Here is a 13,242-nt window from a genome sequence, read left to right as displayed (position 1 = left end):
CAAGTGTGGATCTGGGAGTCGCGGGTCTGCAAAAGAGGTGCAGTTGTTGTTTGATTTTAAAGTGGCAAGAGAAACGAGATGTTGAAGGTTGCGGGTTGGTAGCTGCAAGTGTTAGGATTGCAATGAAGTTGTGAGTTGCTCGAGGGTTTGCTTATTTGACTTTGCAGAATGAGGGTTCCCGAGGATTGGATTCCTCGAATTTCTTAACCATGTCGTGACCTTTAGGGGACTGCAGAACCTCGAAGGAGAGACAACCATGTTTTGAAGTCATGGCTTCAACATTCTTGGTTCTTTGATTTATTGCTACCACCATTGGGTTGCTGCTGAGACGCCGGTGTTGCAAGCTTGCCGGAGGGATCCCCTCTGAAACTGTCGACCATCCCCAACCCAGATCACACCCTCCTTCTCTCTCATCCCCATCTATACTACGCAGCGCAGATCTACCGAAACCCTAAGACTTCCAGTTCTGATCTTTGACTCTGAGCAAAAAAAAACTTCATGTACCAAATGTTGAAAACCACGAAACTTCAGGATAGTAAATAGAGATTAACCCAAATATTTATGTTACCAAGACTGATGTTTGCAGATTTTGTTCTCTATAAGACTTTGCGATTGGTGGCACGTAGCTGCATAAATAATTAGATTCCTTGCTTCGAAACCGCTATCCTCCTTACGCCAATTTGAGCCACCAACCAAATCAATTTCTACGTTCTTCTTGCATATGGTCCAATATCTTGGTAGATAGGATGTTAGGTTTCTATCCATGCATTTTGAGTTTGAAACTTCTCAACTCTTAAATTATTATAATAATTTCGTACTCTTTTCCTCTCTTTAATAATAATAAATATTTTTAAAAAAGATAATTTTGCGTCCTTAAAACGGTGGTGCCAACTTGATTTGGTTGGACTACTAAATCCTAGTGGCTTGTACGTCGATACTTCTAGAAAAATTATTAGATCTCCCCGACATAAAACTTAACTCTCCATATCAATAAAGAAATTATGATCTCTAGTGATGTCTATTGTTACTGGGATCACACAAGAAGATTTTTTGTTTTTTGTTTTTTTACTCTCTTAGGCAAGTGAATTGGAAATAGAATGAAATGGGTTGACTGCAATCTTATTTACGACAACCAAAGGATATCACTCAGGTCAATAGGTGTAATCCTTATAAGATGTGTAACTCTTTATTGTGAACTAATGCCTCTTTTTTTAGAGTCAGGTTTTTTGGCTAATAGGCGTATCACATCGATTATTTAATCATTCATAAGTAACATTTTTGGCTAATAGGCGTATCACATCGATTATTTAGTATCGTATCACTACATGAACCACAAAAAACAAAAAACAATACTTGGATCCAATTAGATATGAATGCGTGACCAAATAATTGAATTGTATACTCAAATTGGACACGTATCCAAATCTAATTGAATGCAAGCATGAATGATTATTGAATTTTCAGCAGCCAAATATTGTTCAAAAACAAAATTCAACCAAATTCTCTTTTGGGTAGTTATAAACAGGCATTTTATATTATTACTTTAAAATTTAGGTTTCCTTCTCCTTGTGAGCTAATGATTATTTGGACAGGTGTCAGTAGATACGAGGAATTAGTGGGATATCAGTTTAGAGTTCAAGGAGCTTGTAGCGATTATGTTACTCTTCTACTTTTCCTTATATTTAGCCTACGGTCGTGTCACCCTAGTGAGGGTTGTGCTTCGTTGTACAGCTGTTGTAAATACTTTGACAGACCACACCACCTTACCTAATATTGTCAATTTCAGTTCCAGTATTTCTTATTTGTATTTCTTGGCACCCCCTAGAGTCGAGCATCACATTGATCCTAGATGTATATCGGAATGGGGCGTGACATGGAGACTGGAGGTAGGGTATGGATTTGGAGTCTGGAGACAAGGTTAGACGATGGATGTATTAGTTAGGGTTAGTGTAAAGCATAAAACGATGTTGTTTCAAGGTTTAGGTATTCAATTCGGTTCACTGTCTTAACTTTTGAATTCGAAACCGAATTAATTAATAGAATTTGATTCGATTTGATTTCCCTAATTTTGTTAGGTTTTTTTATGGTTCATTTTTTTCCGTTTCAGTTTGTTTTTTTTTTTTTTCAATTTGTAAACGGTATGTCGTGAGATGATACTTGATCGTTTCATACTATTTTTTATTCACACTGAAGTTATCCGAACTCATATCCGATTTTGAATTTCCTTGCAAGGTATTTTGTTGGTTTATAATTGATTTCCAATTTTATTTAATATTGTCTTGACTTTTCAGAGGTTGGAAACTTGTTCTCACGCCAACTTGACCCACCAACCAAATCGATTTCTTTTCAGACGTTGGAAACTTGCCCTTCTTTAGACGTACGGTGCTGCCAACTTCACTTGGCGACATTGTTAGGATGAGGAGTCAACTTTAATACTCTTTCCACCACAAACTTCTTTGTTTCTTGGATAACTATTAGCCTCTGTTGGACTATTAGTTTTAGTGTAGCTTGTACGTAGACGGTTCTAGAAAAATTATTAAATCTCCCTGGCATAAGACCTAACTCTCCATACTAATAAAGAAATTATGATCTCCAGTGATGATCTCCAAGAGATATTTTGACTCTCTCATAGGCAAGTGAACTGGAAATAGAAGGAAATGGGCTGACTGCAATCTTATTTATAGACAACTAAAGGGGATCACTCCCTTGTTAAATGTTCGTGACCCTTTATTTAAGAGTTATATCTCTTGGTATATTTATTGTATCTCTTCAATGTGAACCAATATCTTATTTTCTATAGTCACGCCTCTTGTCTCATAAGCATCTCATATGAATCATTTATTCCTTCATAAGTAACAACTTTTTCACCACGAGAATCACATTGAGAGTACAATATCACCATAAGAACCACACAAAATAAAAAAATTCAACCAAATTCCTTTTTGGATAGATATGAACATGGATTTTGTATTATTACTTTAAAATTTAGGGTTCATTCTCCTTGTGAGCTAATGATTATTTTGATTTATTTTCTATGAAAATAATTATCTACATACTCAGTGTGTGTGTGTGTGTATATATATATATATGGAATTGTTATTAGCACTTCAAAAATTTCATTTTACACTCCAAACTTTTTATATTAGGAATGAAAAATATACTTGTGAGGAGTGTAGAATGAAATGGGAATTGTTATTAGCACTCAAAAAATCTCTTTCTACATTCCAAACTTTTTATCTTATGAAAGAAAAATATAATTGTGAAGAGTGTAGAATGAGATTTTTGGAGTGCCAATAACGCTTTCCCATATATATATATATATATATATATATGTACTGAGATTTCGAAGGGTATACAGAGCTTTATGTACTATTATTGGACAAAAATGATTGATACTAACTATTCTTGTTCTTAATAACTATAATGTACATGTGGCGATTGGTTGACATGTGGCGATTGGTTGACATGTAGCGATTGGTTGTTATAAGGTGGTTGTATGGATCAAGTTAGTTAGAAATATGTGGGATTGTAAGAAAGGATAGTTTAGTAATTTTGTCATTAGTTAGTTTACTATAGAAGTAAAGTGGTTAGACATTTGGGAAGCATCTTGTAATTCATTCTTTGTATTCAATTGATTTTTTCTCTTCTCTTTCTCTAACATTTCTCAAAAATCCTTCAAACTTTTCATTGTTCATTACACTATTATGATGGTATCATCGTCGGAAATGGTTCATCACCAGTTTCAATCCTGATTCTTCCGCTGCTATCGATATCGAGGGGTGCTGCAGAGGAGCAAAATTGGTACAATGGAGTGGTGCGATTTCTGCTGCTGTGTTGGTTGACTAAAGTGAAGATTGCTGGGAATTATTGGTTGCAAAGCTTTTTCTGGGTTGTTAGCTATTTCTACAATCATCTTAGGTGTTCTCGTTTCTTTATTCTAATTCATTACTTGAATTCGAAGATTATAGTTGGTTTCTCAAGATGTTGATTTAGGATGTTTTTGATTGATCTGTGATATTTCTGTTGATTTGGATGATTCTAATAATCTGCATATATTGATATGGATGTGTTGAGATAAGAAGTTTTTTAGTCAAGAAAGTGTCATTCTTTCTAAATCAAGAAAGTAATCTTCCTTCAAGAAAGTGTCAATCTTTCTTCTTAAGATCATAGTGTCATTCTCTGCATATAATTGGAATAAGTGATTAGTTGTTGTTTGTGAAAATAGTCATGACTACTCCAAATTTTAAAGTGGAAGGAGTATTGAGTATGCTTACTATAAAGCTAAGAGATGATAATTTTGCCAAATGGGCATTTCAGTTTCAATATGTTCTAAAAGGTTACAAATTGTTTGGTCACTTTGATGGCACAACTGTGTGTCCACCAAAATATGTTGTTAGCACTGAAGCTGGTGTTACAAAAAAATCATTGGGGCTTTCATTGATTGGGACTCTAGAGACATGGTATAGTTAAGTCTTTTACTTGCCACTTTGACTGATGAGGCAATAGAATATGTTATTGGGTGTAGGATTGCTCATGAAGCATGGAAAAATCTTGTTGATAGATATGCTTCTGTTTCAAAGTCTAAGGTTAATCATCTTAAGACAGAGTTGCACACAATTAAGAAAGGAACTGATTCTATTAACAAGTATCTGCTGAAATTAAGAGGAATTATAGAGCAATTAACTGCAGCAGGTGAATCTGTATCTGATAAAGACATCATGATTGTTGGACTTGCTGGTCTACCTAAAGAATATGTAGTCATTCGAACTGTAATCTTGGCTAGGGAATTGTCTATTACCATGAAGGAATTTAGAGCATAACGTTTAGGGGCTGAGAAAGAAATTGAGGGAGAAATGAATGTGCTGTCACAAAGCATGTTTGCAATGTTTGTTCAAGGCTCTAGTTTTAAATCTAGTTATGCATCATGTTCTAACTTTGAGAATCACAGTCATATACCTGATATTACTGGTGGTACAATCATTGTTGTGCCATATGGATCTTCATCTCAATTTCAAGACGACTCTTATGTTTCTTCTTAACTAGCTCAACATGTTCCACAACAATTTTATCTTGCTCATCCTCAACTTCATGCACCATATTTCCCTTCATCTAATCAATTTCCTAGTGAATCTTATGACCTTGGGTTTGTTGGAAATTCAAGTGATCATAATGGATTAAGTTCATAGTCTAATGTGGGAACTCAGTTTGGGTTCAGACCTCTAAATGAAAATCAATATAGCGGAAATAACTTCATAAACAACAATAATTTTAGGGAAAATGCTATAATTCTGGTAGTTCATCTAACTACTACTTAGGGGGTTCAAGGCAGAATGGGAATAACACTTGGTCTGGTAATACTAATACCAAAACTACTGTAGTAATTGAATGTCAAATTTGCAACAAAATGGGACATACTGCAGCTAATTGTTACCATAGGAACAATACTTCATCAACTACTGGGTTTATTGTTGAATGCCAGATTTGTGGAAAAATGGGGCACTCAGCTCTTAACTGTTATCAAAGAAGTAACTATTCCTTTCAAGGTCATCATTCACCTTCATCATTGACTGCTATGAATGCTCAACAGACTACACAATTCATTCCTTAAGACTCTTGGAATGTTGATTCTGGTGCATCCTATCATATGACTGTTGACATCAATTCTTTGTCTCAAGTAACACCATTCGAGGGCTATGAGAAAATAACAATTGGAAATGGCATTGGTTTACCAATACATAATGTTGGTTCCACTACATTACAAACCAACTTTCATTCTCTTGTTCTGAGTAAAGTCTTACATGTCCCACATATTGCTAGGAGTTTATTATCCGTGAAACAACTTTTTAATGACAATAAAAGCTGGTTTATATATGATGAGTCTGAATTTTTTGTGTAGGACAAGAGGACAAGGGAAATAGTGTATCAAGGAAAGAGATATTCTATAAAATTGTTCCCAATTTTAGTGATCAAGCGTACAAGAGGGTTGAAGTGTATTGCGAGTAATCCAGTAGCTTATGTAGGAAAAGTAATAAAGTTTGATGTCTGGCACCAGAGGTTGAGGCACTCTTCTCCTGAAATTTTGTCATCAATGTTACAACAATCTAGTGTTACACCTTGTGTAGAAAACAAAAATAGTGTCTTTATTCCATGTATCTAAGGAAAGATGTCTAGAATCCCATTTCCATCTAGATCAGTTAAATGTACATCTCCATTTGAAAAAGTACACACTAATATTTGGGGTTATTCTTTTGTGAGATCCTTAGAATGATATTGGTATTATGTAACATTGATTGATGAATATACCAGATATGTATGTATTTTTTCCATGAGCAATAAATCAGATGTATTTGCAATTTTTGTGAGATTCTATAATTTTGTTCTTACACGGTTTAGGATACATATTAAGTCTTTACAAATAGATGGGGGAAGGGAGTACATTAGTAAAAGCTTTACTTCCTTTCTTGCAAGCAAAGGTATTGTTCAATTAATCTTATACCCTTACACTTAACAACATAATGGATTGGCAGAGAGAAAACGCTGCAATCATGTTGCTTAATGTTGCTAGTTTGTCATTTGAATTTTGGTATTTTGCTTGTGCAATAGGATGCCTTGCAAAACACTTTCAATGAGTTTTCCTTATATGTTGATGTACAAAAAGGCTCCAAACTTGCAATCATTGAAGATTTTTGGTTCTGCGGTATTTCCTTGGTTAAGACCCTATAATGCAAATAAGCGATAACCTAGGTCTGTTATGTGTATTTTTCTGGGATATTCAATGGGGTATAAAGGTGTTATCTGCTTCAACATACAAACTAGAAAATGTATTATTTCTAGACATTTGGTATTTGATGTATCTAGTTTCCCTAGTAAATTGTTTAAATCACAATTTGTGACAATATCAAATAGCCAAGAACCTCAGCATTCCCTACCAGTTTTTGTTATAATTCCCATTCCTCAAAGTCAATTAAGCACAAGGCATGTAGATCACCTAGTTCCTTTGTCTAACTCTACAATACCATCATATACATCATCTGAGATTTCTGGTTCAAATCAATCTGGCTCACATTTTTCAGGGGTAAATGATCAGCATCAAAATTGCACTTAAGGTTTTGACAGTTCATCAACATCCAGTTCTCATGTTCATGATAGTTAATCAACATCTAGTTCTCAAATTCAAGACTCAACATCAGATTTTGGCTATATTTTTTCCACTCCAAATGATACAACTTTGTTGCTCCTTGTCTTAAATCCTGCACAGCTACAAATAGTTCTTCCATTCTCTGCTTCTTCTTGTAATATTGATTCAGTACATTTTGGGTTGAGAGATCATGGTATCCAAACTAGACTACAAACTAGTGCAATTACAAGGAAAAACTATGCTAGTTTTCTGGCATTACTACCTGAGTTATCATCATTCCAACTCATCGATACATTTTCTAATACTCAAGTATCTGATCAATCTCATGCTGATTTTTCCTTCTTGGATTATATAACTGATGTAGATGAGCCTAAAACTTTCAAATGTGCTTCCAATAAAGTTGAATGGCAAATAACTATGCAGGAGGAATCCAATGCTTTAAAATCTTAGGGAACATGGCTTTTGGTACCACCTCTATCCAATTTGACTGTAATTGGAGTAAGTGGGTTTATAAGGTTAAAAAGAACCCAAATGGTTCTATATCAAGATTTAAAGCTTGATTAGTTGCATAAGGGTATACTTAGGAACAAGGTCTTGATTATTCTAAGACATTTAACCCAGTGATCAGGCATACCACACTTAGAATTATCCTTGCATTGGTAGCACAATTTTTGTCGTTCTTTGAGACAATTTGACATTAAGAATGCATTTCTACATGGGGACCTTGAGGAATCAGTTTATATGAAGCAGCCTTAAGGATTTGTGGATTCTGAACATCCTAATCATGTTTGCAGGTTGGTGAAGTCACTTTATGGGTTAAAACAAACCCCAAGGGCATGGAATTCAAAGTTCACTAGTTATCTTCTAGCTTTTGGTTTTTCAACCATCACTTTTAGACACAAGTTTGTTTGTTAAAGTTGATAGTAGTGATATTGTTCTACTTCTGCTCTATGTTGCTGATATAATCCTCACTGGGTCAAGTCCAACTAAAATTCAGTAAGTGATCAATAACCTGGCAGAGGTGTTTGACCTTAAAGACATGGGTAAACTCACTTATTTTCTTGGTTACATGTTCAATACAATGTTGATGGATCTATGTTCATACATCAATTTAAGTATGCTAAAGAACTATTGAAGAAAGCTGGTATGGAAACCTGCCAACTAACATTAACTTCATCCAAACCTCACACTTAAATACTTGTAGATAAAGGAAGTTTATTATCTGATCCAAGTCACTTTAGGAGTATTATGGGAACTCTCCAATACCTCACGTTTACAAGACCAAATCTTGCACACTTTGTCAATATGGTGTGTCAATATATGAAACAACCTACAGATGCTCATTTTCACTTAGTGAAAATAATACTTAGGTATGTGTAAGGGACCATAAACTATGGTTTACACTATACAAAGAGCACAAATTTCAAGTTACTGCCTATTCAAACTCTGATTGGGCATCATATATCAACATTGGAAGGTCTATTTCAGGTTTTGTAATGTATCTGGGATCCGATCTAATCTCATGGTAGTCAAAGAAACAAACAATTGTCTTGAGGAGTTCAACAGAAGTTGAATACAAAGCATTAGCTCATTGTGCAACTGCTGTATTTTGGATCTGATATGTGTTCAAAGACATTCATAAGTTCTTATCAAAACCACACTTCATTGTGACAATTTGTCAGCTTTGGCATTAAGTTCCAATCTTGTGTTCCATTCCAAGATTAAACATCTTGACACGAATTACCATTTCATTCGAGAAAAAGTACAAAAGGGAGATAGTTTTTCTCTTTGCTCTCTAATTGTCTTCATTTATTGTATTCAATTGAGTTTTTCTCTTTGCTCTCTAACAATTTTCAGAAATCCTTCAAACTTTTCATTATTCTTTATACTGTTATGAGTTCACACATAAAATTGATATGAGATTTACATGTAATACTTTAAGCTTTTTTTAATAGAGTGATAGCATTAATGGATTAATTAGTTAGTTATTATGAGAAAGTGACATCAATAGAGTTTGAACTTATACTAGAGTGCATAGTTAGATTTACATAAAATACTTCATGCCTCTTGAGCTAATGTTCACGGACCCATATAATTATAGGAAAACTAATGAAAATGGCTTGAAAACTTTGAGTTTTAACTATAAGGACAAAATAAAGAGTCAAGTGAATAGTACCAAGAGTGACTTTTTAGTGTAAAAATGTGGTTTTTCGTTAAAGTGAACAGTACCGTGAGTTTTTTTGATAAAATTCCCAATAATTATTAGTACTTATTACTTTAAAAAAAAATCTCACTTATTTGGATAATAGTATAACACTTGTGGTACACTTTTTTTCTTTTTGGTTACAGTGGCTGCGGGTTGAAAATAGTAACTTTCTTTAATTTATTCATCTAATTATACATACATATGTTACATGTGGTGCATTGGACGCAAGCTAGTATGCCTGAATTAACCATGTCCGTGTTTATGATATTTCTCAGCGATATTTTGGAGATGGAAGAACAACTCCACGGGTTTAGAGAGCATGACCATGTGATCAGAACCGTTTATCACTTTCACTTCATTTGGCGGATTGTTCTTGATCGTAAACTTTTGCACATCCAACACAATCGTACGGTCTTGGCGGGACACAATGAATACTCTAGGAACTGATCCATATTTCTCTTTCGTGAGCTTTATTACATCATAATTGTACAGAGGAACAAATCTCACCAACAGTAACCCTAAGGTTAAATCCTGCACATTATTTCAATCACCAGCCAATAGGGTTAATAGAGCAGAATACGGTTCCGATTCAATTAACTACTAAGACTTACATATGGTGGTGAGAGCTGGTACAAGCTTGTCGCCAAGTCTTTAGGCCCAAAGATAAAGGAGGTTGCAGGGTTGTTGGTTCCGTTGTCATATCTGAATTGAGAGTCCTTAAAGTCAAATCTTTTGGTAGCCTATACATTTTAAAAGAAAATTAGTTGTTAGTTACTCTTATCTCATTGATCGGTAGAATGCGGACAACAATGAACAAGATGTACGACATGTGTACAAACAAGGTGTCTCTCAAATAAGTTCATGGAGGAAACCCTCAACACAGCGATATAGTTATACCATACTTATTCATCACATTTCTTGATTCACAAGATACGATGAACAAGGTACGGCATATGGTCAATTTCAATTCATAGTAGTAAGGCACTACAAAGAAGACATATAGCACAACCCAATCTATGTCGGTGTGAAGTTCATTACCTCTGCAAATATAGTTGAGAAATTAAGAGTAGGACCAGACATGATAGCTGTGACATACACCGCAGCAGAAATTTTATGAGAGAACCTCTCCATGAAGATAGATATGACGGCACCACCATAGCTGTGAGCCACAAGGATAACCTTTTCATTTGGTGGTAGAGAAACCATGAGCTTTGTCAAAGGCTCGACAAATTCCGATAACGAAGGGAGTTGCTCTATCTGAATCGGGTTGATCCCGGATGCTCCCAAGTCTAGAGCTGTGACACGGTGACCTGAGTACTTCAAGAGAGTGGCCACCTTATACCAGCTCCATGCTCCAAGACAACCTCCATGTATCAACACAAAATGTTTTGGACTTTGAGTTTGGTTGTGAATGTTGGGGAGCGGGGATGGCGTTGAGGTACTAGCTTTTGCTAAGCAAATAAACAAAAGGAAAAACAAAAGGAGCTTCTCTGTCATGTTCTCTATTTTCTGCATCATTAACTCTCAATTTCTTTGATTTGGTTCGCATCTCTCATCTCGTCTTTACTTTTATATGTATAAATCAACCAGAGAACAAAGCATGGACTCAAAAGTCAGGAGTCTCGATTAGAGAACAAATAATGGAGGCAAATTCTCTGCCCTCCCACTTCCCGTGCTCTTCTGTTTTGTGTGGTCACGGTTAAGCCACGTCAACATTTTATATTATTTTTTTATAGAGATAATAAGACAAAAAGGAATAGTAATATAAAATGTTAACGTGACTTAACCGTGACCACACAAACAAAAAGGTACAAAAAGGCACGAAAAATGAGAGGATAGAGAATCTGCCTCCACAAATAATTGGCTCGAACGTCCATGTGGTCAAGAACAAAAGTCAAAGTCTATATGTATTTAAAGTTGAAAAGTATTCCCAACTCTAATTTGCTAGATAAGCAATTTGCTAACTTAAAGCCACGTATAAAAGTCAAAGTCTTTACTTTTATATGTAGAAAGCAACCAGAGAACAAAGCATTGACTCAAAAGTCAAGAGTCTCGATTAGAGAACAAATAATTGGCTCAAACGTCTATATGGTGCGGAACAAAAGTCAAAGTCTATATGTATTTAAAGTTGAAAAGTATTCCCAACTCTAATTTGCTAGATAAGTAATTTGCTAACTTAAAGCCACATATTTGGACAAGAACAAAACCACGACATACGTGAAACGATGATTAAGGTTTGTTTAAGTTTCGGAGAGACCGACTGAGGTTTAACATTATCGTATTAATATTCTTGTCACTAAATCCTCGTGTAATGTGGACATATTATACAAAAACTGTTTGGGCAAAGATTTCTTCAAAGAGAGCTCATCGGCTTTCAGCACAGCTCTCCAAGGGATTGGCATTTTGAAGGTGTAGTCGGGCTCCTGCATGCTGATGTGCTGCAGGAAGAGGACATGGTTAGTTTTGAAAAGTGCCTTTATGGGGCCTTAGGTGTAGGCCTTGAGGCTCGCAATCAAAACTAACCAAGTGCTAGGCGTGTCACTGCTATCTCAATATAGCAAATGTAGAACAAGATTGTGTTTAGTCAATTACTTGCGTCCCAAGTTACTCGGACTTCTTATTATCAAAGGATTGTCATGGATGGGTTAAGTCCACATTAAGTTCTTTTTCTTACCTTGTGACCAAGGACTTTCAGTTCATAGTCTTGTATATTTCGAATGAGTGGAGTCCAGATCCCTTAAGTCATTTATTTGGTTCTTGATTGTTTTTAAATGAAAGCATATCCATTAAGTTGACCAGATCCAGATGCAAATGAGACTCTTAAAGTAGGAAAACATATGGATATGACTTGAATACATGCTGGAGAATACATTAAGCAGTAGATCTATTATCTTAGAAAACACACAAAGAACTTTAAGCAAGATTTCACCTTGTTGGGCAAGGTTGAACTTCTTGCAATCACTTCTCTTTGAGTTTACAGAGGTTTCTATGCTAAAAAATGGATGGATGGTAAACCAGCTTACACAAAAGAATCGATACTACGCCACTAGGGTGATAGTAAAGCTTTAAACTAGACAAAATATAGCTTTTGTGAGGGAGATATCCTAAAAATGACTGAGATCTGGGCTGATTACAGCTTTTGGATGCAAATCTGGCTTGAAAGCAGAGTTTGTATATTTGTTTGTTTGATTGGTTAAGTGTCCTTGTCTCTGGGGCCCCTTCCTCCTTTTATAAGTAGATTAGCCCGACTACAGTGACTTTGCTATTGCCCCGAAAGCACTTGGAGGGTAGTGAGTCATCAACTTTTTACTTGTATTGCCACTGAAAATTGCTTTTTGGCTGATTGTGAGTTAGTCCTCATCACTTGACGTTCAAATCATAGGCATATAGCCTATGCATTAATGGGAAGGTGCTAATTTGTCTCTGGGCTTGATGCTTAGGCCTCGGGCAAGTCTCCCTTTAATTGGTATCTTTGGGCTTCCAAACATTTGCAGCCCAATGTTCAAATATTAATCCAAACAAAAACCCTTAGATGTTTAAAATTATAACAATATAAGTTGTAATTTGTTTTTTGTTTTTTTATGCTCTTAATCCTTACAACATTCCTCTTACGTGGGTCAACCTACATTTAATTGTATGCAACTGAAATGAAATAACCAAATAGCTAGGTCATGCTCCAGCAAAACGTAGAGGGAGAGAGGGTAGCAAGGGACCTAGGGTTTCAAACCTGGAAAGAGATCTTTTCCGGATCTTTTCCAACAAGGTCATCGTATCAAGTGATCTAGGCTTTTGAAATTTCATCCAACGACCCATCTGCTTTGATTCTTTAAAAGCTATAATAATTTTTACTCATTGGATGAAATTTCAAAGGCTCAGATCACTTGATCCGGTGACCTTG

General features: G+C 35.4%; 1 protein-coding gene across 1 annotated transcript; it reads right to left on the bottom strand.

Annotated features, from left to right (window-relative positions):
• Positions 1 to 9,402: 9,402 nt before the first annotated feature.
• LOC137748765 (methyl jasmonate esterase 1-like) lies at positions 9,403 to 10,902 on the bottom strand. The gene is made up of 3 exons (XM_068488945.1): positions 10,383 to 10,902; positions 9,956 to 10,084; positions 9,403 to 9,875 (listed from the first exon to the last, which is right to left on the bottom strand). Exons 1-3 carry the CDS (start codon positions 10,860 to 10,862, stop codon positions 9,588 to 9,590), a joined length of 897 nt encoding a protein of 298 aa, XP_068345046.1. The 5' UTR covers positions 10,863 to 10,902; the 3' UTR covers positions 9,403 to 9,587.
• Between the last annotated feature and the right edge of the window lie 2,340 nt (positions 10,903 to 13,242).

This window comes from Pyrus communis, chromosome 10, assembly GCF_963583255.1.
Source record: "Pyrus communis chromosome 10, drPyrComm1.1, whole genome shotgun sequence".
Taxonomy (NCBI): Eukaryota; Viridiplantae; Streptophyta; class Magnoliopsida; order Rosales; family Rosaceae; genus Pyrus; species Pyrus communis.
This window is presented reverse-complemented; position numbering and strand designations above follow the sequence as displayed.

Coding starts and splice junctions, on each gene's coding strand:
- LOC137748765 (XM_068488945.1), bottom strand. CDS start 10,862: ATGATGCAGAAAATAGAGAACATGACAGAGAAGCTCCTTTTGTTTTTC. Junction 10,085..10,382: donor TCTCAACTATATTTGCAGAG/GTAATGAACTTC, acceptor TAAAATGTATAG/GCTACCAAAAGATTTGACTT. Junction 9,876..9,955: donor ACCAGCTCTCACCACCATAT/GTAAGTCTTAGT, acceptor AATAATGTGCAG/GATTTAACCTTAGGGTTACT.